At 42.2% G+C, this 26,750-nt stretch overlaps 1 protein-coding gene across 1 annotated transcript; it reads right to left on the bottom strand.

Annotated features, from left to right (window-relative positions):
- Positions 1-2,835: 2,835 nt before the first annotated feature.
- On the bottom strand, positions 2,836-19,788 carry LOC139374903 (leucine-rich repeats and immunoglobulin-like domains protein 1). The gene is made up of 6 exons (XM_071116122.1): positions 19,654-19,788; positions 8,466-8,780; positions 7,963-8,244; positions 7,723-7,839; positions 6,266-6,336; positions 2,836-5,576 (listed from the first exon to the last, which is right to left on the bottom strand). Exons 1-6 carry the CDS (start codon positions 19,721-19,723, stop codon positions 5,457-5,459), a joined length of 975 nt encoding a protein of 324 aa, XP_070972223.1. The 5' UTR covers positions 19,724-19,788; the 3' UTR covers positions 2,836-5,456.
- Between the last annotated feature and the right edge of the window lie 6,962 nt (positions 19,789-26,750).

Below are 26,750 nucleotides of genomic sequence, written 5' to 3'. Positions count from 1 at the left end.
AGGTCAATGAGTTTTGAATTTGGTCAACAAAAAATGTAATTACTAATTTGCTACGTGAGACTTATTTGATCTAATAGAAGTTTCGTAATGGTTAGGTTGTTATGAATGCACATGGCATTTCGGCAACAACAAAAAAACGACTATATCAGAGTTGTGCTTGTTGTCATAGAGATAGATAGAGGACTCATCTTGGATATATGTTGTTTTAGCGTGGCCAATACCATTGAGGGGTTCAACCATTTTAAGGTAGTCAACTGGGTGAGGATTCTTATGAGATGGGACTAATCAGCTAATGAAGAAGAATACTGGCTAATTTAAAATGGAAATAGCTTCAATGAGGCTACCCATGCTGTTACAGATCCTATAATGGCACAGATACAAAGAAGAGTCCTCTGTCTATCTCTATGTTGGGTTTTATTTGGAATTGCAGAAAAGGGCTGTCCCAGGATGCCTGACCCTAACTGGACTCAGGGGCGGTCCTCTGATTTAGTTCAACTCAAAAGGGAATTGGAGTTTCTATCATTAAACAGTCCAAAATCACATCACACAATTTTACAAACAGTATCATACTCACTCATTCATCTTATACAACAATTAGATGTAAACCTAATATCCGAGGCTATTATATAAACAGCGTTATAGCAATGGGGCCACACCGTCTCCCATGAGCTTCCCCAAGTTGTGACAAACGGACCACTTCGTAGCTGGATTCTTCACCGATCTTTTAAACCTTGTCCAGAACATGACATTTGTTCGGAGTTCTGTGAGGTGGAAGAATTCCTTTGTTCACTATGAAAATTCACTCTGTCTCTTATACTGTGTGGCCATGAGGCAGGGTCTTCTCAGGAATTTACGACCTCTCTCTGACCACAGCAGCCTAGTTGAAGGAGGCAGGGGGAGGCAGGGAGAGGCAGGGATAGGGGGATGGGCTTGCTGTACCCAAAGAGGGCAATGTCATGACACAACTGTTTTAATTGTTACTCACAATAACGTTACAATAAATGGCACAAATGGCACAAACATGCGGGATCACAGTCCAAAGCATAGAAAGGCTAGATTACATTTTGGTTGCACATAATTTTTGAAATATGTTTTAATTTTTTTTAACTCTGTTTATTAAGTTTTGAACATACACACACACAGACAAGACAAAGCAATATACATAATATACTCAACTAGAAAAAAAATACAAATAAAAATACAAATAAAAAAATAGCTTTAAAGATACCATACTTTAGACAAGTTAAACACACCAGGCAGAAGGCTACAGAGGTTAAAGGGCAATCTATAGTACAGGGACAGAGCAAACACCTCACCATTGTTCCTGTAAACAGTCAAGGGATAAGGGTGGAGAAATGCAACCACTCAGAGAGTCATGGCCACAGACCGACCATCCACTGGACAAAAAAAAAGTTTACAATGCTTTAAAATAAAATAAAATAAAAGATTATTAATTTTGGCGTGAACAAAATGTAAATATAACTGGGAAAAACAAGCTCACACTTCAGTCTCTGCCTGGGCAAGGTGAACAAGGCCTCTGCGGACCACAATCAATAAGCACATGGACCTTAATGCCCCCCCCCAGCAAAAACACAGAGAGAAACTCCTCCAACCCTTAAGTCACAGACTTATTTTAGTATTAATTGGAATGCCATCAGAGGATGGACTGTTTAAAGTAAGACCGGAATGGAGCCCAAGCCTCATCAAACAGTTTGGGGTTCCCACGTGAATTGAACTGAATTTTTTTCTAGTTTCAGAGAGCACAACACATCCCTCATCCAATATTTATAAGATGGGGGAGCTGCCATCTTCCAGTTCTGTAGTATTAGCTGTCTAGCTAAAATAGTTGTATAAGCAAAAGTGTCTGACTGGATTCTTGATAGGGGGGTACACATGGGCAGTACTCCAAAAAGGGCTGTAAGGGGAGACGGATCTATAACAGTGTCATATATATCAGATAAACATTTAAATATTAATTCCCAGAAACCTGACAGTTTATGACAGCCCCAAAACATATGCAACAGTGTGGCTGGTTCCACCTTACATCTGACACAGGTAGGATCAAAATCAGAGAATATTCTTCCAAGTTTGGCCCCCGACCAGTGGATACGGTGAACCACCTTGAATTGAATGAGGCTGTGTCTAGTGCTAAAAGAGGACGAGTGGTTGCACATAATTTAAGCTACACTTACACAATTTACAGTACGCTGTCTCAGAACAAAACTTTGTGCAATATGTACAGTATACTGAAATATAAAAACGTTCAACCACTAGATGGGGAGAAAGGATTGGAGGAAAAGGCCAACGTTTTCTCTAAACAATGCTTGAAATTGTATAGGATTTTTAAATACAAATGAGTAAATCACTGTTAGCAGTCATTATCGTTTACAAATGTACAGCTGCCTGGCATGCAAAGTGACATGACAAAAGGTCACACACACTTAAAGTCTCTAAAATAGAGAATCCACCAAACAACTACAGTGATCCCTCCTATTTGACCCTAGAAGTAGGCTACATTAAAACCACAATCTGAAGTTGTGTTTCTGGAGAAATGTCTCTGGAGAAATGTTTCCCCTCTCAAACTCATTGAGACAGCTTTGGCTTCAAGGAATGACAGTCTACACAGGTATTCTGAAGCAATACATACTTTGTTTACAAAGATCTAAATGACAACAAAAACATAAATGGAGAATAGAGTAATCATATTTTGGGTTGTGATAGGGTATGTAAAACATGTATATATTGCAAGCATGGTTATAGATGTATTGATGACTGTTAAACATCAGGAAATATACACAATGTATGACTTTAAAGGAAAGCCTTTGACTTAATATATTGAAGCTCAGTACAACATGTTTATTTTTATTGGTTTGAATAAGTCACAAGGTTATTTTAAAATAGTGAAAAGTGAATTATATCTTCATATTCAGTCTCAGTAACTACTCAGAAATTGAGTGGCATAAAATTGAAATAGCCTACAGTGCATCAACTCACTATGGTATCGACAGATTTTCTATTTTTGGGTGACAGTGATCTTTGCAGGCACCGATCCATTCAACGGTTGCACTAATGTAGGTGGACCAAAAAATGCTCTGATAGAAGGAGAGTGTATGGTGTCTGCAGGAGTTGCAGTAGGAGTCTGCAGGAGGGAGTGATTGTATTTTGAAGGGATGATGTGCTACATATGTTGTGCTGCTATTTTTATTGACTAGGCCAAAGCTTTTGGTACTGTAGAACATTCCATTCTTGTGGGCCGGTTAAGGAGTATTCGTGTCTCTGAGGGGGTCTTTGGCCTGGTTTACTAACTACCTCTCTCAAAGAGTGCAGTGTATAAAGTCACAACATCTGCTGTCTCAGCCACTGCCTGTCACCAAGGGAGTACCCCAAGGCTCGATCCTAGGCCCCACGCTCTTCTCAATTTACATCAACAACATAGCTCAGGCAGGAGGAAGCCCTCTCATCCATGTATATGCAGATGATACAGTCTTTTACTAAGCTGGCCCCTCCCCGGATTTTGTGTTAAATGCTCTACACCAAAGTTTTCTTAGTGTCCAACAAGCTTTCTCTATGGAACGCCGTTTGGGTCTTTACGTGTCAAATAAGCTTGTTGACGAATTGGGACCTGAATATGACTGCACGTCACATAATAATTGAGCGCGTTCATACATTTCTTTACGTAGTTATTACACATTGATTACACTATCACTCGTATTTAATATGTCACAACGATTAATCGATACATATCGCTATGATGCTGGCAAAATTGTCTCGCCCACCTGCCCTTCCCCAAGCTCTGGACAGTGCTGGTCGTAAAAAGGTTAGCTAGCTGATGGATTTGATGCAAACAATGTTCTTCCCCCAAAACACAGCAAAACGACAAGTTGTATTGGGTTAGGGTTAGGGTTAGATACCAAAGAAGTTGAGGTTGGTTTCCTCTATCGTAATCACTCCTCTTTCACCCCAGCTGCCAAACTAACCCTGATTAAGATGACCATCCTACCCATGCTAGATTACAGAGACTTAATTTATAGATCGGCAGGTAAGGGTGCTCTCGAGCGGCTAGATGTTCTTTACCACCGGCCATCAGATTTAACACCAATGCTCCTTATAGGACACATCACTGCACTATACTCCTCTGTAAACTGGTCATCTCTGTATACCCATAACCCACTGGTTGATGCTTATTTATAAAACCCTCTTAGGCCTCACTTCCCCCTATCTGAGATACCTACTGCAGCCCTCATCCTCCACATACCACCCATTCTGCCAGTCACATTCTGTTAAAGGTCCCCAAAGCACACACATCCCCATCACTTTTCAGTTCGCTGCAGCTAGCGACTGGAACGAGCTGCAAAAACACTCAAACTGGGCAGTTTATCTCTTCATTCAAAGATTCAATCATGGACACTCTTACTGACAGTTGTGACTGCTTTGTGTGATGTATTGTTGTCTCTACCTTCTTGCTTTTGTGCTGCTGTCTGTGCCCAATAATATTGGTACCATGTTTTGTGCTGCTACCATGTTGTGCTGCTGCCACGTTGTGTTGCTACCATGTTGTTGTCATGTGGTGTTGCTACCATGTTGTGTTGTCATGTGATGCTGCCATGCTATGTTGTCGTCTTAGGTCTCTCTTTAAAAAACACCTAAAAAAAACACCTAAATCAGAATAACCAATAGATGGTCCATCATAATAAACAAAATGAGCTAATTAAGAGTTACAATTTAGCCCAGACCTCCATCTTGTGAAAAACGCTAAGAAGAGGAAAATGTCGCTGAAGATCAAACGGCAAATCTACCCTCAAAAATTTTTCAATACAACATATATAGTGAAAGGAAAAAATACATCTATGGAACTTTTGTTTTCCAAAAGCAGCCTAACAGCCATTGCTTCTAAGGAGTAGGTGTCTTTATCTCAAACGCCTGCTCTTTTTATAATACGTACACAGCTGCTATCCTCTGGCAAGCGAAACAATAACCAGCTGTAAAAAGATACAGGGGAGGGACCTACATTTAAACAACAGAACAGTCAGTACTGAAAATAAGCTTTGGCCCAGCAGTAGCATAGCAAACACACTAGGGAATTGGATTAAAAGACAGGTTCCATTTGTTTTAACCTATAAATTGGGATTTGGGACAAAAGGCACTTGAAAAGAAGGATTATACAGATCCTGCTACTAACTCAATGCGTAGTTATTGAATTGGTCCATACCAGTGGATGTCATCAAGACCCCTGTTTGGCAGAAGGTCTGTGAGAACGACCTACAAAGAAAGCCTGAAATTATAACATCAGCGCAAAAGTTTCAGGGGTTCTCCCATAACAACTGTGCCTCTAAAAGGTTTTCTGGGCGAATATTTTTTTACTTTCAGTTTGTTTCAACATCCTCTTCATGATATGCCGTCCTCTCCAGGATGTGAATTATCATGTCGGTTTTTCAGTGACTTCCCATTTCGCTCCTTCATGCTGTGTCAACATCCCCGCTGGCAGCCATGCGATGTGATTGGAGTGTATCATAAACTGATGTCAGTTTTGGTTTGTCTCTAAGTGAATCCAGTTCTGGTACACCTGTTCGCTCCTCCTAGGCAGGGAGAGGGAGGGAGGTAGGGGAGGGAAGGACGGAGAGGGACAGGGAAAGGGAGTGGGAGGGAGGTACGGGAGGGAGTGGGAGGGAAGTAGGTGTAGGGAGTGGGAGGGAGGGAGGGAGGGAGGGAGGGAGGGAGGGAGGGAGGGAGGGAGGGAGGGAGGGAGGGAGGGAGGGAGGGAGGGAGGGAGGGAGGGAGGGAGGGAGGGACAGAGAAGGACAGGACAGAGAGAGGGGAGATTAAAGGGGTAGGAACAAACCGAAAAAATGATCTTATGCTTTATTAGAAACAGGACATGCTCTCTTGTCTATCTTGTTTGTTCTGCAGTAAGTAACTCAACAGTCAACACAACACACCTAGGACCATTCCTAAAGCTAGTGGGAGGAACCACGAGGCCAAGCTTTAAAAGCCCACAGACTTTGCAAATACTGACAAAGACTATGTGAAGATCAAAGGCATTACTGTATACCATTTGTGCTGTGTGGCTTCTCATTGTGCAACCCAACCATTTCATATGGTCAAAACTGGTTGCAATGACTTCAGGCTGCGTATCACGCTCATGTGGTCTGTGCAACTCAAGACCACATTAATCCACTGGCGCAGAGCTAAAGCCTACAGCTGTCGCCATGAGGGCTGCAAATGCTGCTGTCTTGTCTCTCAGCCTGTAGCATTTTTTTTTACTAACCTGATTATCTGCTTGTTTTTTAGGAGTTATCGTTGCATACACGATGTCCACTTGCACTTTTTGAGATGAATCTATGAAGAGAAATAAAGGAAAGTAAATATTGGCCTAAGGTGAGGAGTGACTAACTGACAGAGACATACAGATGCTCACCGCCCAGGACAGGTTCTGTAAAAACTCAGGACTCATTTGGTACTATGGGTACCGGTCTACTATGGGTACCCGTCTACTATGGGTACTGGTCTACGATGGGTACCGGTCTACTATGGGTACCCGTCTACTATGGGTACCGGTCTACTATGGGTACCCGTCTACTATGGGTACCGGTCTACTATGGGTACCGGTCTACTATGGGTAGCCGTCTACTATGGGTACCCGTCTACTATGGGTACCGGCCTACTATGGGTACCCGTCTACTTTGGGTACCGGTCTACTATGGGTACTGGTCTACGATGGGTACCGGTCTACTATGGGTACCGGTCTATTATGGGTACCGGTCTACTATGGGTACTGGTCTACGATGGGTACCGGTCTACTATGGGTACCGGTCTACTATGGGTACCGGTCTACTATGGGTACCGGTCTATTATGGGTACCGGTCTACTATGGGTACCGGTCTATTATGGGTACCGGTCTACGATGGGTACCGGCCTACTATGGGTACCCGTCTACTTTGGGTACCGGTCTATTATGGGTACCGGTCTACTATGGGTACTGGTCTACGATGGGTACCGGTCTACTATGGGTACCGGTCTATTATGGGTACCGGTCTACTATGGGTACCGGTCTATTATGGGTACCGGTCTACGATGGGTACCGGTCTACTATGGGTACCGGTCTACTATGGGGTACCGGTCTACTATGGGTACCGGTCTACTATGGGTACCGGTCTACTATGGGTACCGGTCTACTATGGGTACCGGTCTATTATGGGTACCGGTCTACTATGGGTACCGGTCTACTATGGGTACCGGTCTACTATGGGTACCGGTCTATTATGGGTACCGGTCTACTATGGGTACCCGTCTACTATGGGACCGGTCTCTGTACCGGTATGGGTACAGGGTACTATGGGTACCGGTCTACTATGGGTACCGGTCTCTGTGCTTGCAGTCTTTTTGGTGTCAGAAAAGCTAAGCTATTCAGGTAATCATTGTCAGAGAGAGAGTGTGTGTGTGTGTGTGTGCGTGTGTGTGTGTGTGTGTGTGTGTGTGTGTGCGTGCGTGTATGCGCCTTCTGCTTTTTCAACATTTAGAGAAACTGTCTGGAATAATGACACTGTCGGGACAAGCAGAGGAAGTGTGGAAAATGTGCCACTTTATTTGACCTGCATCCTGTGTTCAAGCAAACATTTCCTACCTTTTCCAAAACACTACCCTTGATTTTAAATAAAAAAATAGATGAAAAAAGGCTAAGCACTTTGGGGGGTGACCTCACACCTGTAAAAGATAAATACCTGCCTTTTGGTTGTCCATTTCTTCTCTTCTTCAGATAGATTGCAAGTCCAACCAGCCCCAAGGCAACCAAAACGCAGAATACAGCAATAATAAGAATACCCCGACCCCTCTCATCACTGTCTGAAATAAATGACACAAGGAAATTATTTTTAGTAAAATATGTTTTGAATGAGCTCAACGACACTTCACTTTCACTTGGTAATTGCTATTTTCTGGATGGCTTTAATTCAAAATTGCTCTTACCTGCATCATTAGGATGACCATCTTTGCTGCAACATTTTGGGACAGGAACTGTCTCATTACTGATAGGGTTAGTAGCCACACAGCTGTAAGTGGAGTTGTAGTTCTTTCCCTCTACCTCCAAACGGAGAGATAGATCGGTGGTGAGATCAGGACTGCTCGTCTGGTTTAGTTTGTCCCCTCCCCTGTACAAGGTCAAGGTCACCTCTTTTTCGTTGTCCACAGAACACACCACACAACAGGAGCTGCTGTCACATTCTGTCACCTGAGGTTTGGAAACAACATCTGGAAGACAAATTTGGAATAAATTGGAAATGGAACCTATATCTAATGTTTTTGTAATATACAGCACGCACGCACGCACACACACACACACACACACACACACACACACACACACACACACACACACACACACACACACACACACACACACACACACACACACACACACACACACACACACACACACACACACACACACACACACACACACACACACTTACTGTATACAGTGAGCTCAAATTTGTTTTTTTTCCCTCCATCTGTATTCTCCACAGTATAAACCCCAGCATCGTCTATCTTAAGGTCTGACAGAGTGAAGTATCTTGTAACACTGTTCAAGTGGATACGATTTTCAAATCTCTTCTCAAGGGTGATTTTGCCTTCTTTACCAGGGTACACATTTGCAATACTGCCAAGGTCTCCGTAAAGTAAATTGCCAGACTTGATCACCCTCTCCGGAAAAGAGAAAGACTGTCCCACGATGCCATTCACTCGCTGAGTCTCAGACTGGACTGTTGGTTGGGAAGCACAGAGTACTGTGGAAAGAGAGATACTAAATATCAACACAACGACTTCATTCCAGGGGGGCTGTAAAACAGTCGCACACTAAATTTCACAACACCTGGATAAGTGTTTAACATGTCAGTAACTGCATCCATATGATATAGTGATCTGATGCCAGACTGCACTGAAGATGACAATGACATACAATCATTAGTACATTTTTTTGCTGCAATGTAGTCGCCTGGAATGACACTACTGACTTGAGTATCACAGTCCTTCTTAGTCATTTACAGGCCTAATGTGATGGTTGGGGTCAGGAAATAATTGTTAGGATTAGTAGTTTAATATTTTGTCAGAGATTAAGTTCACATGGAAATGGATTCTCTGAGTGAGGGAAGTTCTTCCCCAATTGACTGTTTGTTTTTTCCCCAAAATAAAAGTCAAGGATATCACTGAAAAAGCACACGACTTTACAGAGATATTTCATTACCACCTAACATAATTTTCCACGGCAGCCTCTAAAATAGCCTAGATTGCATTCTTTGAATTTCAGGGTCAGAGGAACATTGCAGCATGACAGAGGACTAATGTGTTATTTGTTGAAACAAGGCTTTGTGTTGACAACACAGAAAAAGAGATGAGGGGCATGATGGTTGTCCTACTAGCAGTAGGGAAGAGGGAGGAATTCTGTACATATGGAGACTGCAAAAATATTCTGATTATAAGCAGCTGTAGACTGTTGAAAAGTGTCTGCTAAATTACTCAAATGTAATTTTCTTCTAAACAGAAGTAATGTATATCAATAATCAGTGGTGGGAAAAGTACCCAATTGTCATATGTGAGTAAAAGTAAAGATACCTTAATTAAAAATGATTTAAGTAAAAGTGAAAGTCACCCAGTGAAATACTACTGGAGTAAAAGTCTAAAAGTACTTGGTTTTAAATATACTTAAGTATCAAAAGTAAAAGTATAAGTCATTTCAAACCAGATTGTCTTGTTTTTTGAAATTTACGGATAGCTAGGGGCACACTCCAACGCTCACACATAATTTACAAATGAAACATTTGTGTTTAGTGAGTCCGCCAGATCAGAGGAGTAGGGATGTCCAGGCATTTTCTCTTAATAAGTGTGTGAATTGGACAATTTTTTTGTCCTGCTAAGCATTCAAAATGTAATGAGTACTTTTGGGTGCCAGGGAAATGTATGGAGTAAAAAGTATATTTTCTTTAGGAATGTAGTGGAGTAAAAGTAAAAGTTGTCAAAAAGATAAATAGTAAAGTAAAGTACAACCCCCCCCCCCCCCCCCCAAAAAAAACTGCTTAATTAACCCTTGTGTAGTCTTAACATTCTGTATACTCCCCTTAAGGGTACGCCTTCACTAAACCCCTAAAATAAAGCAGCTTAATTGAATTTTAAACCCTAAATCTATTTTGCATGAAGAAACAACCTGTCATTCATGACAAACTTTGTGAATATCTGAGTTTTCCCTCTTCACAATGTAGAAATACTGCATTTAATCAGTTGACACCACTCGTTTTTACTACAAAACACCTGTCATAGTTGTTTTCCTTACTAAAGTAGAGGTTTGTTATTATTATTATTACTATTATTGCTAAAGGTACTGCATAGGTGTAAACATATATTTTTTAGCAAGAGATAGCACACGTATAGCCTAAGATAGTAGCAGAAACATGCAGAAAGTAGTTTTGAAAGCATTTTATTGAAGAGAAACAATAACAGTCTTGAACTTTTTTGGCAACAAAATGATATATTCTTACATACTGTACAATGAGGAATTCAAGTACAAAATACTAGTCTACTCCCATATTTTTAAACCATTGCCCACACCCACAAGGTGTATAAACAACAACAATAAATACGAACAAAATAAGATAAATACAAAACAAAAACTTGAAGAACATAAATCAATCAATTTACATCACTTTGCAGATGTATTTCTAACATGTGCAGCACATAGTATTTGTTTTACAGTCCTTCTTTGGGGCAGAATTGGCATCTCCTCCTCTTGCCTGCCCCAGCTGCAGCCTCAGGCGGATCAGGACAATATTCAGCCCCCTGAACCGCTTTCACAAGCGCTGCAGAGGCTGCTGTGCGGGGGAGGCGCTCCCTTCTTTGAATGTATGAGGTTCCAAGTGCCTTTCCCAGCTGCTCCAGGAACACCCTCCTCTTGTTCCGCTTATCAGCCATCCAGGTAGGGTTGATCTTGTTCCATATCACGAAGGCATTGTATGAGGACACATCAATGATGTTATGGAAGAAGACCAGGGGCCAGCGGGTGGTCATCCTCCTGCAGCTGTACGTTCAAATCATATTAATATGTGACCGTGTCTCTGCTTGTGAACACAGACTCGTTTCCTCAGTCTGTCACATTGTGTGTTCGGCCTTTTTCTGTCATGTTAGTGGTTTGACCACACTGAGAAGCAGCCCCACACAGTCTTCCCTGCATACAGGAGTCCTGTATGTCTCACATGCAGGCCTATGTGGTAAAATATGTTTGCACTGAAATTAATACTTTTCACTGCAGCGAACAGAATAGTTGTCAGTAACGCTAAAGGTCTACTTGTGACTCTTATAATTCTTACAATTGTCAGATCAATGTAGACCTGATAGGGGTCTTTGGTGAAGTGAAAGTGAAATTGTACTGGGAAAAGGAAGGCTATTTTGCTTGGGTGGGTAGGCCCAGGAGTGTAACTACATTATTTTTCTACAACATTGTTTTTACATTTTACATGGTCCACTTTGACCTGCCAACCTCCCAGCCTGCCACACCCTACCCTACCTCACCAACCTCCCAGCAGTCTGACCATGTTCAGCCGAACACCTCCCGAGGACAGGATCCAGTTCAACCCAGGATACCTCCCAAAACTCCAGTTCTGATAGACTCTAATAGGAAGTATCTGGAAGATAGGATAATTTCCCCAGATACCAGATGGCTAAATGCTGGTGTACCACAACTGACAACTAGTGCACTACAACTGCTCTATCAAGTCAAGCTGGAAAATCCTGACAACCTTGTCATACATACTGGGACAAATGACCTGCGCACAAAAGGTGAAAGAGTGGCTGAGGAAGTGAGAAAGGTGGCAGATAAAGCACACACCCTGGTCCCAAGGAGAAACGTGATTCTATCCACCCTTCTACCAAGGAAAGATCTCCCCCGGCAAATTATCCAAAATGTCTACCAAGAAATCACCACGGAGCTGGTCCTCACTACCAAATGTCAGCGTCTCTCACCACCACACCCTGACATGTGAACACTTGTATGACCATGTGCAACTGGACCCAGAGGGAGTCCGAATCTTTGCCAAGGACCTGAAGAACGCCACGTTAGGCAGAGTTCCACAATCAAACCAGGTCAGCCACCAAGCCCCCCCCCCCCCCCCCCCCCCTCCCCGCATATTTACTTGAATAAAAAACATCAGCTGGCGCACACCCAGAGAAAATTATTTTATGTAGAGGTGCTGACTAACGGCGAATAAACCATAAGCTATAAAAAAATTAAGTAACAAAGTATTTACTAAAATAAACAGAAGAAAAAAAGAAAAATAAGAAAATAGAAAAATAGAAAAATAGTAAATAATTGAAGAGCAACAATAAAATAACAGTAGCGAGGTTATATACAGGGGGTACCAGTACAGAGTCAATGTGCGGGTCACAGGTTTGTCGAGGTAATTTAGGTAATATGTACATGTGAGTACAGGTAAAGTGACTTTGCATAGATAATAAACAGAGAGTTGCTGCAGTGTAAAATAGGGGTTGGGGGGGGGGGGGGGGGTTCAGGAGTCTTATGGCATGAGGCAAGAAGCTGTTAAGAAGCCTTTTGGACCTAGACTTGGCACTTCGGTACTGCTTGCTGTGCGGTAGCACAGATAACAGTCTATGACTAGGGTGGCTGAATTTTTAGCGCCTTCCTCTGACACTGCCTGGTATAGAGGTCCTGGATGGCAGAAAGCTTGGCCCCAGTGATGTACTGGGCCATATGCACTACCCTCTGCAGTGCCTTGTGTTCGGAGACTGAGCATCTCAACCTGCTCCACTACAGCCCCGTCGATGAGAATGGAGGCATGCTTGGTCCTCCTTTTCCTGTAGTCCACAATCATCTCCTTTGTCTTGCTCACAATGAGGGAGAGGTTGTTATCCTGGGACCACACTGCCTGATCTCTGAACTCCTCCCTATAGGCTGTCTCATTGTTGTCGGTGATCAGACCTACCACTGTTGTGTCATTGGCAAACTTAATGATGGTGTTGGAGTTGTGCCTGGCCATGCAGTCATAGGTAACAGGGAGTACAGGAGGGGACTGAGCATGCACCCCTGAGGGGCCCCAGTGTTGAGGATCAGTGTGGCGGATGTGTTGTTACCTACCCTTACCACCTGGGGGCAGCCTGTCAGGAAGTCCAGGATCGAGTTGCAGAGGGAGGTGTTTAGTCCCAGGGTCTTTAGCTTAGTGATGAGCTTTGAGGGCACTATGGTGTTGATTGAAGTTTTCCCCACCTCTAGTTTCATATGAAGAAGTGTATTGCTGTTGTTGGGTTGTTTATTTGTTTTTGTCTTGCTTCAATAACAAATCTCACCAGATTGGGTCTGCTGGATGGTTGGGATTTTTCCTTAAGGATTTGCCATCATCTCCCTCACCCTGTAACTCTGCAGTGAGGTTGTCAAGATGATAGGGGAGTATAAGCCAATTCTCTTTGACATTTGTCTTAGACATTTGTATTATCAATTTTGGCATTAGTAATAATTTGTCATACAGTGAATAATTAGTCATTTAGTGAATAGTTTGTCTGGATTTCCTGAATCAGAAATGACCTGAACTAAAATGTCCTGGTTTGTCCTCTATCGAGGTGATTGCGAAGGTGACAACAGATGGTATCTAGATGCACGGAAGGGATAATTTGGCCGAGAACGGTATGAACCTCACCCCCTCTAACCGGCTGAAGTAAGGGCGATAATGGCGTTCACGATGATCCTTCACCACCTGAAACCTGAGTCCGAGCCAGCAACCTGTACACAGCAGCCAGTTGAGGCTATCAACTGCCTTTTTTTCTCATGCCTTTTCTCTCAGGAGTGCGACATGAGTACACGTGGAGTGAGCATGGAGAGAGATCCCGTCCAAACTTCTTTCATGCTTCTGGTGTACTGGTCGGAAAAATGGACATAATGGACCGTAAAGGATGGTGGATGGCGGCTCAGGTGAGAGATTTGTCTGCTGGGAAAATCGGATTATTCCCCAGATATTGAAATTGGGACATTATCAAGGGCCACCCACTTTGAACATATGTGCCATTGGGAAGACGAATTGTAAAGCTATCTGAAGAAGGAAATTAAGACACGCCAGAAGGATGAGTGGCGTGAAGGAGGGGGGTCGTCAAACGTGCCTGTAATTGATTTAGATTTGTCAAATTGTTTATTTGGGATATCAGGTCGATTGTGGAGGTCTGCACACTGCGGATGTTTTTGTAATTTAGACGAAGAATGCATTGAGATCTGTCATTACCACAAATGGGGGCCGAAAGAAGTTAATGCTAGAATTATAAGATGAATATACTGTATGTCAACATGAATGTACATTCTGCAAGTGTCGGTGTGTGCTAAGTTGAGGTTCTTCGAGTGATTCTAAATTTGTGTTGGATAATTCATTAATTGATTGGGTTCAAATGATGATTTGGAAAGGCGAGAAGGAGTGACAGAGCGATGCCCTAAAATGAGAGGAGAGCCACTAGAATGTATCTTGGGCTAACCTTGCCCCAATCTCATTCTTATCAGCGTTGGTATGAAACTGTTACAACGTGTGTGCTCTCTTCCCTGTGAAAGTCAATAGGATTTCTAGGTGGGATGGACCATGCACTGTTTGCATTATACTAACACACAGGCCCACTGTCTTTTGCTAGGCCAGATAATACTCTACTCCCACCCATTTCAATATCAGGAGTGGTGACAGCCCCTTGGTTTATTAAAGGAGAAGAGCTTTGAGGGAGAATTGAAGTTTTCTTTTTACAAGTTTAGAATGCCCTAGCTCTTAAACTACAGGCTTGGTGTATTGACTCGTCTCAGGGACTGTCACTGCAACCCAATTGTGGTGAGAGCTATGTAAAACTATGTAAACAATGGTTAAGCATCGAGAGATTTAGTCACCTCTGAGTCTACAGATCCCTTGTGTGTGTATTTTAGAATGTAAATCCCAGTTGGAGTTCCTGATCGATATGTGTACTTGGTGTATTGAGTTGGTTGGAGCCTCTCCACCGTGCAGATAACAAATAATTATTAATTTCATATTGACTTCAAGGTGTCCCTGGTGGTCATTTCCATGACATGGTGTTGAATTTCCACGACAACGTGATCATCTCACATAGTATGTATAGGAGATACGAAAGAGCAAAATACTAATCCTCGTTTAATTAAGAAGATACATTTTTAAAAGTTCTCTCCTCAAGGGTTTTTACGTGACATGTTCTGGTCTTGATTTAGCCACTGTCTCCTGTAAAAATGTATCCTCCATATTTATTTTTCTGGCAGATAAACACGCCCCTTTTAAACAATTCAGAGTGAAAGATAACTCAGAAGAAAACCAAGGGTTGGATCTATCTGAGCTCAATCAGGTGAAAAATCCGGCCTGGTCCAAGGCAAGGAAACGGACCCTGTTAATTTTCTAGACCATTGAGAAACATATCTACAATATCATTTAAGGAATCTAAATTAAGCTACTTTTTAAGCTTTATCTCTGACTCGGCTGGTGATCCTTAAAAAGTTGGGAGAACAGTAAATGCACTCAAGCGTACAAATTCCTCTTCCTCCCTGTCTAAGCAAGTTATATCTGACTGTGGCATCATAACTGTGAAGGGGAAAAGTGATGCTTTTAATCATAATTTTATCTAGGCAGGCTTTTCATTTGAGAGAAACTGTGGTTTAATTAACCCTGGTAAGTCAATGAACTGCTTTTCCCTATGCCAGCCTCTAGCTGACTCGATGATTAACACGTCATCTTCTAGTGAATCTTTGTTTTCATATCAGCAAACTTACTATCTGTGATGTGCTAGATGCCTTGCTTAAGATGTAAAAATGACCCGCTGGGGCTGATATGATTGATCTATTTTTGCTCCAGGTCTCTGCCCCCTGATTGCTGAATAATTAACCCATATTTTTAACTGGGTGATTATATCTGGTACTATCCCCAGGGTTTGGGAGGCGGCCCATGTACTCCCTCTTCACCAAAGTGGTGACCCTTGTGACCTAAATAATTATCGGCCTACTTCTAAACTTTCTCGCCTAGCTAAAATATTAGAATCCTTGATTAAGATCTTTCTTATCTTTGAAATGTTTTCTAAATGTACATCAGTTGGGTTTTAGACCAGGTCAAAGCACTATCTCTGCTGCATCCCTAGTTATAAATGATCTGGTTAATTATGTGGATAAAAGGGCAACATTGAGCCGCCTTCTTCGTTGACCTGTCAAAGGCTTTTGATACTGTTGATCACTCACTACTAATTTAAAGGCTGTCCTCAAGTGACCTCAACCAGGCTGCATGTAACTGTAAAAATTACTTAACAGATTAAACTCAACGTGTATCTACTAACGGTGATAAATCATGTTTCCTGGATATTACGAAAGGTGTCCTGCAGGGGTCGATTTTGGGTCCTATACTTTTTGTGGTTGACAAAATCGCCTTGTCTGTAAAATAAATGTACCTGCACTTAGCATCACTGTATGCTGATGATACTGTTGTGGATGTTATTGCACCCATAGTTGAACAGGATCTATCTGAAGTACAGTCTGCTTTCATTGTATTACAGAAAAACGTTATTGACCTGAAATTAGTATTGAATGCAGGTAAAACTAAGTACAGTGCCTTTGGAAAGTATTCAGACCCCTTGACTATTTCCACATTTTGTTGTGTTACACCCGTATTCTAAAATTTATTAAATAATACTATTTCCTAAGCAATCTACACACAATACCACATAATGACAAAGTGGAAACAGGTCTGTGGTAATTTTTGCACATTTATTAAATGTAATAAACAGAAATACTTTATTTACATAAGTATTCAGACCCTATGCTATGAGACACGGAATTGAGCTCAGGTCCATCTGTTTCCATTGATCATCCTTGAGATGTTTCTACAACTTGGAGTCCACCTGTGGTAAATTCAGTTGATTGGACATTATTTGGAAAGGCACACACCTGTCTATCTAAGGTTCCACAGTTGATAGTGCATGTCAAAGCAATAACCAAACCATGAGGTTGAAGGAATTGTCTGTAGAGCTCCGAGACAGGATTATGTCGAGACACAGATCCGGGGAAGGGTACCAAAACTTTTCTGCAGAATTGAAGGTCCCCAAGAACACAGTGGCCTCCATCATTCTTAAACAGAAGAAGTGTGGAACCACCAAGACTCTTCCTAGAGCTGGCCGCATGGCCAAACTGAGCAATCGGGGGAGAAGGGAATCTGCTAGGTGACCAAGAACCCAATGGTTACTCAGAGAGCTCTAGAGTTCCTCGGTGGAGATGAGAGAACTTTCCAAAAGAACAGCCATCTCTGCAGCACACCACCAATTAGGCCTTTATGGTAGAGTGGCTAGACAGAAGCCACTCCTCAGTAAATGGTACATGACAGCCCGCTTGGAGTTTGCTAAAAGGCACCTAAAGACTCTCAGACCATGAGAAACAAGATTCTCTGGTCTGATGAAACCATGATTGAACTATTTTGGTGGTGGCAGCATCATGCTGTGGGGATGTTTTTCAGCGGCAGGGACTGGGAGACTAGTCAGGATCGAGGGAAATATGAATGGAGCAAAGTACAGAGAGATCGTTGATGAAAACCTGCTCCAGAGGGCTCAGGACCTCAGACTGGGGTGAAGGTTCACCTTCCAACAGGACAGCGACTGTAAGTGCACAGCAAAGACAAAGCAGGAGTGACTTCGGGACAAGTCTCTGAATGTCCTTGAGTGGCCCAGCCAGAGCCCAGACTTGAACCCGATCGAACATCTCTGGAGAGGCCTGAAAATAGCTGTGCAGGAGTGCTCACCATCCAACCTGACAGAGCTTGAGAGGATCTGCAGAGAAGAGAGGGAGAAACTCCCCAAATACAGGTGCATTCACATTTCAGGAGAAGACCCAGATGCAGACAGTGTCAAAGTAACAAAAGTGAATTACTAGAACAGAGGGGCAAGGCAAAACGACACGTCAAGGGTCTTTTTAAAAAGCGTAGTGATGATTTCGTTAAGAAGCCGAGAATAAAAATTCGCTCTTCCATAGAAATAGGTCCTGCCTCTCAACAAATAGGAGAAAGCAGATTATTCAGCCGACGTTCCTATCGGTCCTAGACTATGGCGACATCATCTATTTCAACGCAGCTGCTACTTCATTAAAGTCGTTAGATGCAGTTTATCATAGCGCACTGCGCTTTATTATGGCCGACAATTTTAGCACTCAACACTCTATTCTCTACCAGAAAGTTGGTTGGCCCTCTGATATCACGTAGGTTGACATATTGCTATGTTTTCATTTATAAATCCCTTTTTACAAAAAGTCCCACTGTACCTAACATCATTACTAAACTTCAGACATACGAGTTACCGCACCCGGTCTCAGGGATGGTTAACCCAGGAAATTCCTTTGGTCTCTACTGAGTTAGCTAAAACAGCTTTAAGCTTTTTTGCACCTTATTTGTGGAACAATCTTCAAAATGTTCTGAAATGTTATGTTTTGGTGCATCTAGGGCAATTCAGAAAGCTGATTGAGGAACTTTTTATTGATGAATGTCTTTATTTTTTATGACTGTGTTTTTCTAATCTTTCTGCTTGCATTTTGTATTTTTCTTTTGATGTGTGTATTTTCTGTAATTTAATTTAATTCAGGGTAAAGACAGCCACTGACCACATAATCACAGGAAACCACCAACGTTTCCTGTTTAGAGAAGAACAATCTAATGTGCCGATCGAATGTAGCTTAAATAAAGTACATCACTGAGTTTGAATGTTAATTTTACCTCATGACTTTTAGATGTTGATATATCCGTGAAAGGATTTCTTCATTTTGGGGATGAAGCCATGTCCATTGCCCTTCAATGATTCAACATGGTTGAGGGAATTCCCAACATGGTTGAGGGAATTCCCAACATGGTTGAGGGAATTCCCAACATGGTTGAGGGAAGTCCCAACACCATAAAGGTGCGTATTTTATTCTCATATCTACAGTCATTAGGCACTGTGAGTCTTAACACAGTGAGCCTGTGAGCTCTGTCAGTTGGGAAAACATGCAAATAGTCATGCAAATTAGTTCCACATGACTTGCTACAGTCTCAATCTCAAATATTAGGAAAGGTTGTCAGCCTGTTGTTTCCAAAAGATCATTCATCTGTCATATAAATGAGTCTATGCATCAAGGTATTGGCATACTCTGTAGTTGGTGTTGAGATTGCAAACTTTTATAGCCTCCACCTCTTTCTTCCCATGAAAGAGCTCAGTTATACAACCTACTCTCTGTCGTTATCTATCCCTTACTGTAAATATTTATCAAACGCTCGGACAGGATACAGGAGGGAATGTGTCTAGAGAGAGAGGAATGTTATTTTGAGTCTTAGCGACAGGCTAAGTTTCAATGTGGCACTGTTTAAATTATTTAGCCTTTACACATTTTACCATATTTAATAAGGGGGGGTGGGAAGGCGGGGTTGGGAATGCAATTTGGGGAATTCACATTTGGTCTGCGCTTCATGCACTACAGCTGGTAGCCTAGGCTCCCTTATCAGGAGTCACAAACAAACGTACAAAAATACATTTCTAAAGTTACTAATTCAAACATTGAACATTTAAAACAAGTCAAGTTTAGGCTACTTATCTATTATCTCCCACATACACAGCAAATCAGTAACAAAAGAAACATACCATCAATGATGAAATATAGCAGCATGAGCATCAGGCTGGCAAGCCTTCTCCATCCAAACAAATGGTTCATTTCTCTAAAGCTCGAGCTGTTCAGTCGTGTCCACTGTGAACAACCTGAAAGGTGGGACGTTTTTGTTGTACAGATGTATTCTGTTGCAAACGTTTCTAAAGAGAAGCAAACTAAATGGGGAGGGACCGACCTGAATTTGTCCAATAGAACCTGTCGTTTCAGTTGCAACTGTTTGGACTAATGATTACACCCCGATCTCATCACCATCCCTCCGGTACTAGAGAGAGAGAAGACTGGTTGCCAACCCTGTCATTAATCACAACATTACCATCAACATCGCAACACCCTGTGGAGATGGAGGCCTAGGAGAAGACGCATGTGTGAGAAATCATATAATCCATTATTGCCATCAGCTCATTAGACTATTATACTCATCGCTCTTGAGACGGGGAGTGGTTAGGAGATTTGTTGCGTAGTGATGAACCAGAGTACTGTACTGTAGGTTGTTAAAGACTACCTTCTAGTGGAATAAATGTAGAATTTCATGGTCGACTGTTTACAGTTTGCATCATCTTGTATGGTAGCCTTCTATGTTCTATTATGGTATATACGCTGAGTGTACAAAACATTAGGAAAACCTGCTCTTTTCATGACATAGACTGACCAGGTGAATCCAGGTAAAAGCTATAATCCCTTATTGATATCATGGCCACCTGTTAAATCCACTGCAATCAGTGTAGATGAAGGGGAGGAGACGGGTTAAAGAAGGATTTTTAAGCTTTGAGACAATTGAGACATGGATTGTGTATGTGTGCCATTCAGAGGGTGAATGAGTAAGACAAAATATGTATGTGCCTTTTAATTGGGTACGGTTGTAGGTGCCACTCGCACCGGTTTGAGTGTGTCAACAACTGCATTGCTGCCAGATTTTTAATAACACTCACCAGTTTCCCAGTGTGTATCAAGAATGGTCCACCACCCAAAAGACATACAGCCAACTTGACGCAATTGTGGGAAGCGTTAGAGTCGACATGGGCCAGCATCCCTGTGGAACGCTTCGACACCTTGTGGAGTCCATGCCCCTGCGAATTAATGCTGTTCTGATGGCAGGGGGAACTCAATATTAGGAAGGTGTTCCTAATGTTTTGTACACTTAGTGCCTTCAGAAAGTATTCATATCCATTGACTTATTCCACATTTTGTTGTGTTACAGCCTAAATTCTCACCCCTCTACACACAATACCCCATAATTACAAAGTGAAATAATGTTTTTTGAAATGTTAGCACATGAATTGAATATGAAATACAGAAATATCTTATTTACATATTCACACTCCTGAGTCAATATTTTGGAGAAGCATCTGTGGCAGCGATTACAGCTGTGTCTTTCTGGGCAAGTCTCTAAAGGCTTTGCAGACCTGGATTGTACAATATTTGCACATTATTCTTATTTTTCAAGCTCTGTCAAGTTGGTTGTTGATCATTGCTAGACGGCCTTTTTTCAAGTCGATTTAAGTTAGAACTGTAGCTAGGCCACTCATGGAACATCCACTGTCATCTTGGTAAGCAACTCCAGTGTATATTTGGCCTTTTTTTTTAAGGTTATTGTCCTGCTGAAAGGTGAATTTGTCTCCCATTCTGTTTAAAATCAGACTGAACCAGGTTTTCCTCTAGGATTTTGCCTGTGCTTAGCTCTATTCTGTTTATTTTTTATCCTAAACAACTCCCAAAATCTTGCCGATGACAAGAATACCCATAACATGATGTAGGCACCACCATAATTGAAAATATGAAGTGATGTACTGTGTTGGATTTGTCCTAAACATAACACTTTGCATTCAGGATATAAAGTTAATTTCTTAACCACACGTTTTGCAATTTTACTTTAGTGCCGAATTGCAAACAAGATTCATGTTTTGGAATATTTGTATTCCATGCATGTCAGAGAAAAAAAACAAGCCATAAGGTCGAAATAATTATCCGTAGCGCTCCGAGACAGGATTGTGTCATGGCACAGATCTGAGGAAGGGTACCAGATCCGCAGCATTGAATGTCCCCAAGAACATAGTGGCCTCCATCATTCTTAAATGGAAGACATTTGGAACCACCAAGACTCTTCCTAGAGCTGTCTGCCCGGCCAAACTGAGCAATCGGGGGAGAAGGGCCTCGGTCAGGGAGGTGGGTGACCAAGAACCCGATGGTTACTCTGACAGAGCTCCAGAGTTCCTCTGTGGAGATGGGAGATCCTTCCAGAAGGATAATCATCTCCGCAGCACTCCACCTATCAGGCCTTTATGGTAGAGTGGCCAGACGGAAGCCAAAAGGCACCTAAAGGACTCTCAGACCATGAGAAACAAGATTCTCTGGTCTGTTGAAACCAAGATTGAACTCTTTGGCCTGAATGCCAAGTGTCACGTCTGGAGGAAACCAGGCACCACTCATCACCTGGCCAATATAATCTCTACAGAGAAGCATGGTGGTGGCAGCATCATGCTGTGGGGATGTTTTTGAGGCAGGGACTGCGAGACTGGTCAGGATCGAGGGAAAGATGAATAGAGAAAAGTACAAAGAGATCCTTGATGAAAACGTACTCCAGAGAGCTCAGGACCTCAGACTGGGGCGAAGGGTTACCTTCCAACAGGTCAATGACCCTAAGCACACAGCCAAGACAACGCAGGAGTGGCTTCGGGACAAGTCTCTGAATGTCCTTGAGAGGCCCAGCCAGAGGCCAGAATTGAACCCGATCGAACATCTTTGGAGAGACATGAAAATAGCTGTGCAGCGACGCTCCCCATCGAACCTGACAGAGCTTGAGAGGATCTGCAGAGGAGAATGGGACAAACTTCCCAAATACAGGTGCGCCAAGCTTTTAGCATCACACTCAACAAGACTCGAGGCTGTAATCCCTGCCAAAGGTGCTTCACCAAAGTTGTCAACAGTGTGCGCAACTGGTTAACTGAAGTCAGGTGCAGGAGAGCAGAGATGAGTGAACAGGCACACTTTATTTGGCAGAAGGAAAACAGTCGGACGCAACTGCGTAACGACACTCCCGCCAAAGGCAAAAGCGAATAGCGCACTCGTCACACAAATAATGTACAGCATACAATACCACGGGTTCCAAACAAGACCCGGCAAAAAAACAGCCTGAAGCGTCACACATGACACGTAAGAAACATTTACACACACAGACATGGGGGAACAGAAGATCCTATATACGTATCGTGATGAGGGGATATAAAATAGGTCTGCGGAAAAACAAGACAAAATAAATGGAAAATGAAAGGTGGAGCGGCGATGGCTAGAAGACCGGTGACGTCGACCGCAGAGCGCCGCCCGAACAAGGAGCGGAGCCGACATCGGCTGGAGTTGTGACAAAAGTACTGAGTAGCGGGTCTGACTGCTTATGTAAATGTAATTTCATTTTTTTTATTCAATAAAAATGTATCATATCTTATTTGCATATAACTGTACCGGTCTCGGTTTCTCTCATTCCCTTCATACGTTAACCCTGATGTGTTGCAACGTCCTCTCACTGTCTACTGCGTTTATTTTCAGCAAACTTAACATGTGTAAATATTTGTATGAACTTAACAAGATTCAACAACTGAGACAAACTGAACAAGTTCCACAGACATGTGACTAACAGAAATGGAATAATGTGTCCCTGAACAAAGGGGTGGGGGGATCAAAAGTAACAGTCAATATCTGGTGTGGCCACCAGCTGCATTAAGTACTGCAGTGCATCTCCTCCTCATGGACTGCACCAGATTTGACAGTTTTTGCTGTGAGATGTTACCCCACTCTTCCACCAAGGCACCTGCAAGTTCCCAGACATTTCTGGGGGGAATGGCCCTAGCCCTCATCCTCCGATCCAACAGGTCCTAAATGTGCTCAATGGGATTGAGATCCGGGCTCCTCGCTGGTGCCGGTCTACAATTTTGTTTCTGGTGTCCTTTGACAGCTCTTTGGTCTAAGCCATAGTGGAGTTTGGAGTGTGACTGTTTGAGGTTGTGGACAGGTGTCTTTTATACTGATAACAAGTTCAAACAGGTGCCATTAATACAGGTAACGAGTGGAGGACAGAGGAGCCTCTTAAAGAAGAAGTTACAGGTCTGTGAGAGCCAGAAATCTTGCTTGTTTGTAGGTGACCAAATACTTATTTTCCACCATAATTTGCAAAAAAATTCATAAAAAATCCTACAATGTGATTTTCTGGATTTTTTTTCTCTCATTTTGTCTGTCATATTTGAAGTGTACCTATGATGAAAATTACAGGCCTCTCTCATCTTTTTAAGTGGAAGAACTTGCACAATTGGTGGCTGACTAAATACTTTTTTGCCCTACTGTACATGTAACAAAATGAACGAGTGTCAACATACATCGATCGATTCCATCAACCCCCACATCACCCCCATATTGTCTGTGTGTTTGTTAGTGCGTGTGTGTGTGTGCATGTACATTCCTCTATGTCAGCGTGTGGTTATCGCTTATTTGTTCTCTCTGAGGTCAGTATCCTATATGGGTCAGTCGCTGTCGTTCTCCTTAGAGGAAGGTACCACATCTCCCATATATCTCTGCACAGCGTGTCAAGCAAGAGAGCTGACGCCACAAGCCATGCTCTCAGTCCCCTGCTCCCACATTTAACAGACACTCTTATCAAGGGTGACTTACAGTAAGTGCATTCAACTAAAGTAGGTAAGACAACCACAGTATCACAATCATTCCAAAACAACCTCTATCAGCTAATTCTGTGCAAGTCAAATCTGTGCTAGTAAACTCGTCAAAGGAAGGACTCCCGTGCCTGACCTTTAACCTAAATTTAGTTTTACCTGAACAAAAAGGGAAATGAGCGAAACATGTGACAGCTGTTGTTCTGGGGTCAGATGGCAATAGGACGGCTTCCAACTGTGACCTGCTATCAAAGTGTCCCTCTGTTAGTTCTCAGGGTAGCATAGTCTTCCATAGCTCATGACCCTTGCAACCCCAGGATATTGGGTTTGATTCCCGAGACCAGCCGTACGTAAAATGTATGCCCATATGACCATAAGCAACTTTGGATAAAATTGTCTGCTAAATTCCATGTCGATTTTACAATATATGCTGAATAGACTTCCTAGCTGCATGATGACATTTTAACATGACATGGCTCCTCCTCTCACTTTCAGGGGCGAGACAGAGAAAGAGGGAGAGAGGAAAGAGAGACAGACGTACAATGAGAGAGCGAGAGAGAGACAGATAGAGAGTCAGATGAGAGAGCTCCGTCAGTGAGGCATTTCAGAGTGCAGTAAGGAAACGTTGCTACGTGGAGAGACAATCATGGTCATAAAAGAAATGCATTAAGACATTTTAAAGTGATTGAATCGTGTGGTAATAATGATTTGCCAGGCTTTGCCGGAAACTGGAAAGTGTGGTTGCCATGCAGACAGGAGGGCAAGAGAGACAGGGCCTTAGTGTTTGAGATGTGTTCAGGTTTTAAACTATCTTCTTGTTGCTGTGAAATACGGAACCACAAGCTCACTAATAGCATCTTAATTGGATTAAATGCTCATAAGATCAATTTAAGATACAAGGGGTATGATGAATGATGTTTATTTGTCTTTATGGAGACATTTAGTTAGGGACTCTGTCTCTAAGCTTGACAGGATGTGGTAGGGCTGCAGATAAACAGAGATTATAGATAATGGGGGAAGGGAGAAATACACAATCTCTGACTAGTAGCATCAACCACACGGCCAAGGTGACAAGCACCAAATACCTGTTCAAACTAGATTAGTTGAAAGTATTCAAATGTGTAAATTCAGAGTAGGGTTAATGCCAAATAAAGTAGTGTTCATTGTATAGAATTTGACCTTTTAAGGATATGGTAAATGCTTTGTCTGTCTCTTTCCCATGGTGGAGTCTTAACAAAGATTAGGGACAGCTGCTGTGTGAAACTACACTGTAAAAGTAGAAAGTCTCAAAACGGCATGGTTGTGTAAATGAAACCATGGAAAGTTGTGTTCCTAATCAAAAATCAAATCAAATTCGATTGGTTGCATAAACATATTTTGCAGATGTTTTCACAGGTGCAGTGAAATACTTATGTTTTTAGCTCCAAAAGAGCAATACTTTAGGTAACCTGGTGGTTGGGCCAGTAACCGAAAGGTAAACATCTGTTGTTCTGCCCTTGAGCAAGGCAATTAACCCTAATTTCTCCAGGGTCGGCGTCAGTATTGGCTGATCCCTTGCCGTGAACCCCACTCCTCTCTGAGTGGGACATGCAAAAACCAAATCTAATTCTGGTGTTTGGAGGCGGTTTGTATGTAAACCCAATGTAAGTGATTTAATACACAGAAGTTCAGTGTTAAACCTAAATATTTGTATTTTTAAGAGAATGTTGTGAAACACTTTTGGGGGGTTTCAGTGCATGTAAAAGGCAGCATCAAAACACAACAAATATATTTCTCAAACAATCAATGGTTTAGAAATGCAAATGGTTTATAGCCTAAATATTTATTGATAATAAGGGCCTACTAAGTTTTTTTTGGGTGTAATTCCACCTATATTTGTTCAATGCTTTGTTAAGACAGATTGGAATCAGAAGGGGCAGTAAGATACTACATTTCATTGGAATTTTACCCCCTCAACCACATAGCCACACTGTAAGAATTTATTTAGGGGGTGAATTTAAATTGACAAAAAAGTGCATTCGGAAACTATTTAGACCCAATCCCCTTTCCACATTTTGTTATGTTCCAGTCTTATTCTAAAATTCATAAAATCATATTTTCCCCTTCATCAATCTACACACAATACCCCATAATGACAATGCGAAAACAGGTTTTTAGAATGTTTTGCAAATGTATTAAAAATAAAAAACAGAAATACCTTATAAACATATGTATTCAGGCCCTTTGCTATGAGACTCGAAATTCAACACCATAGTACCCTCAAAGCTGGGAACCTGGGACTAAACACCTCCCTCTGCAACTGGATCCTGGACTTCCTGACAGGGCGCCCCCAGGTGGTGAGGGTAGGTAGCAACACATCTGCCGTGCTGATCCTCAACACTGGAGCTCCCCAGGTGTGCATGCTCAGTCCCCTCCTG

Source organism: Oncorhynchus clarkii, chromosome 19 (assembly GCF_045791955.1).
Source record: "Oncorhynchus clarkii lewisi isolate Uvic-CL-2024 chromosome 19, UVic_Ocla_1.0, whole genome shotgun sequence".
Classification (NCBI taxonomy): domain Eukaryota; kingdom Metazoa; phylum Chordata; class Actinopteri; order Salmoniformes; family Salmonidae; genus Oncorhynchus; species Oncorhynchus clarkii.
The sequence above is the reverse complement of the archived record's forward strand: the minus strand, read 5'-3'. Positions and strand labels throughout refer to the sequence as shown.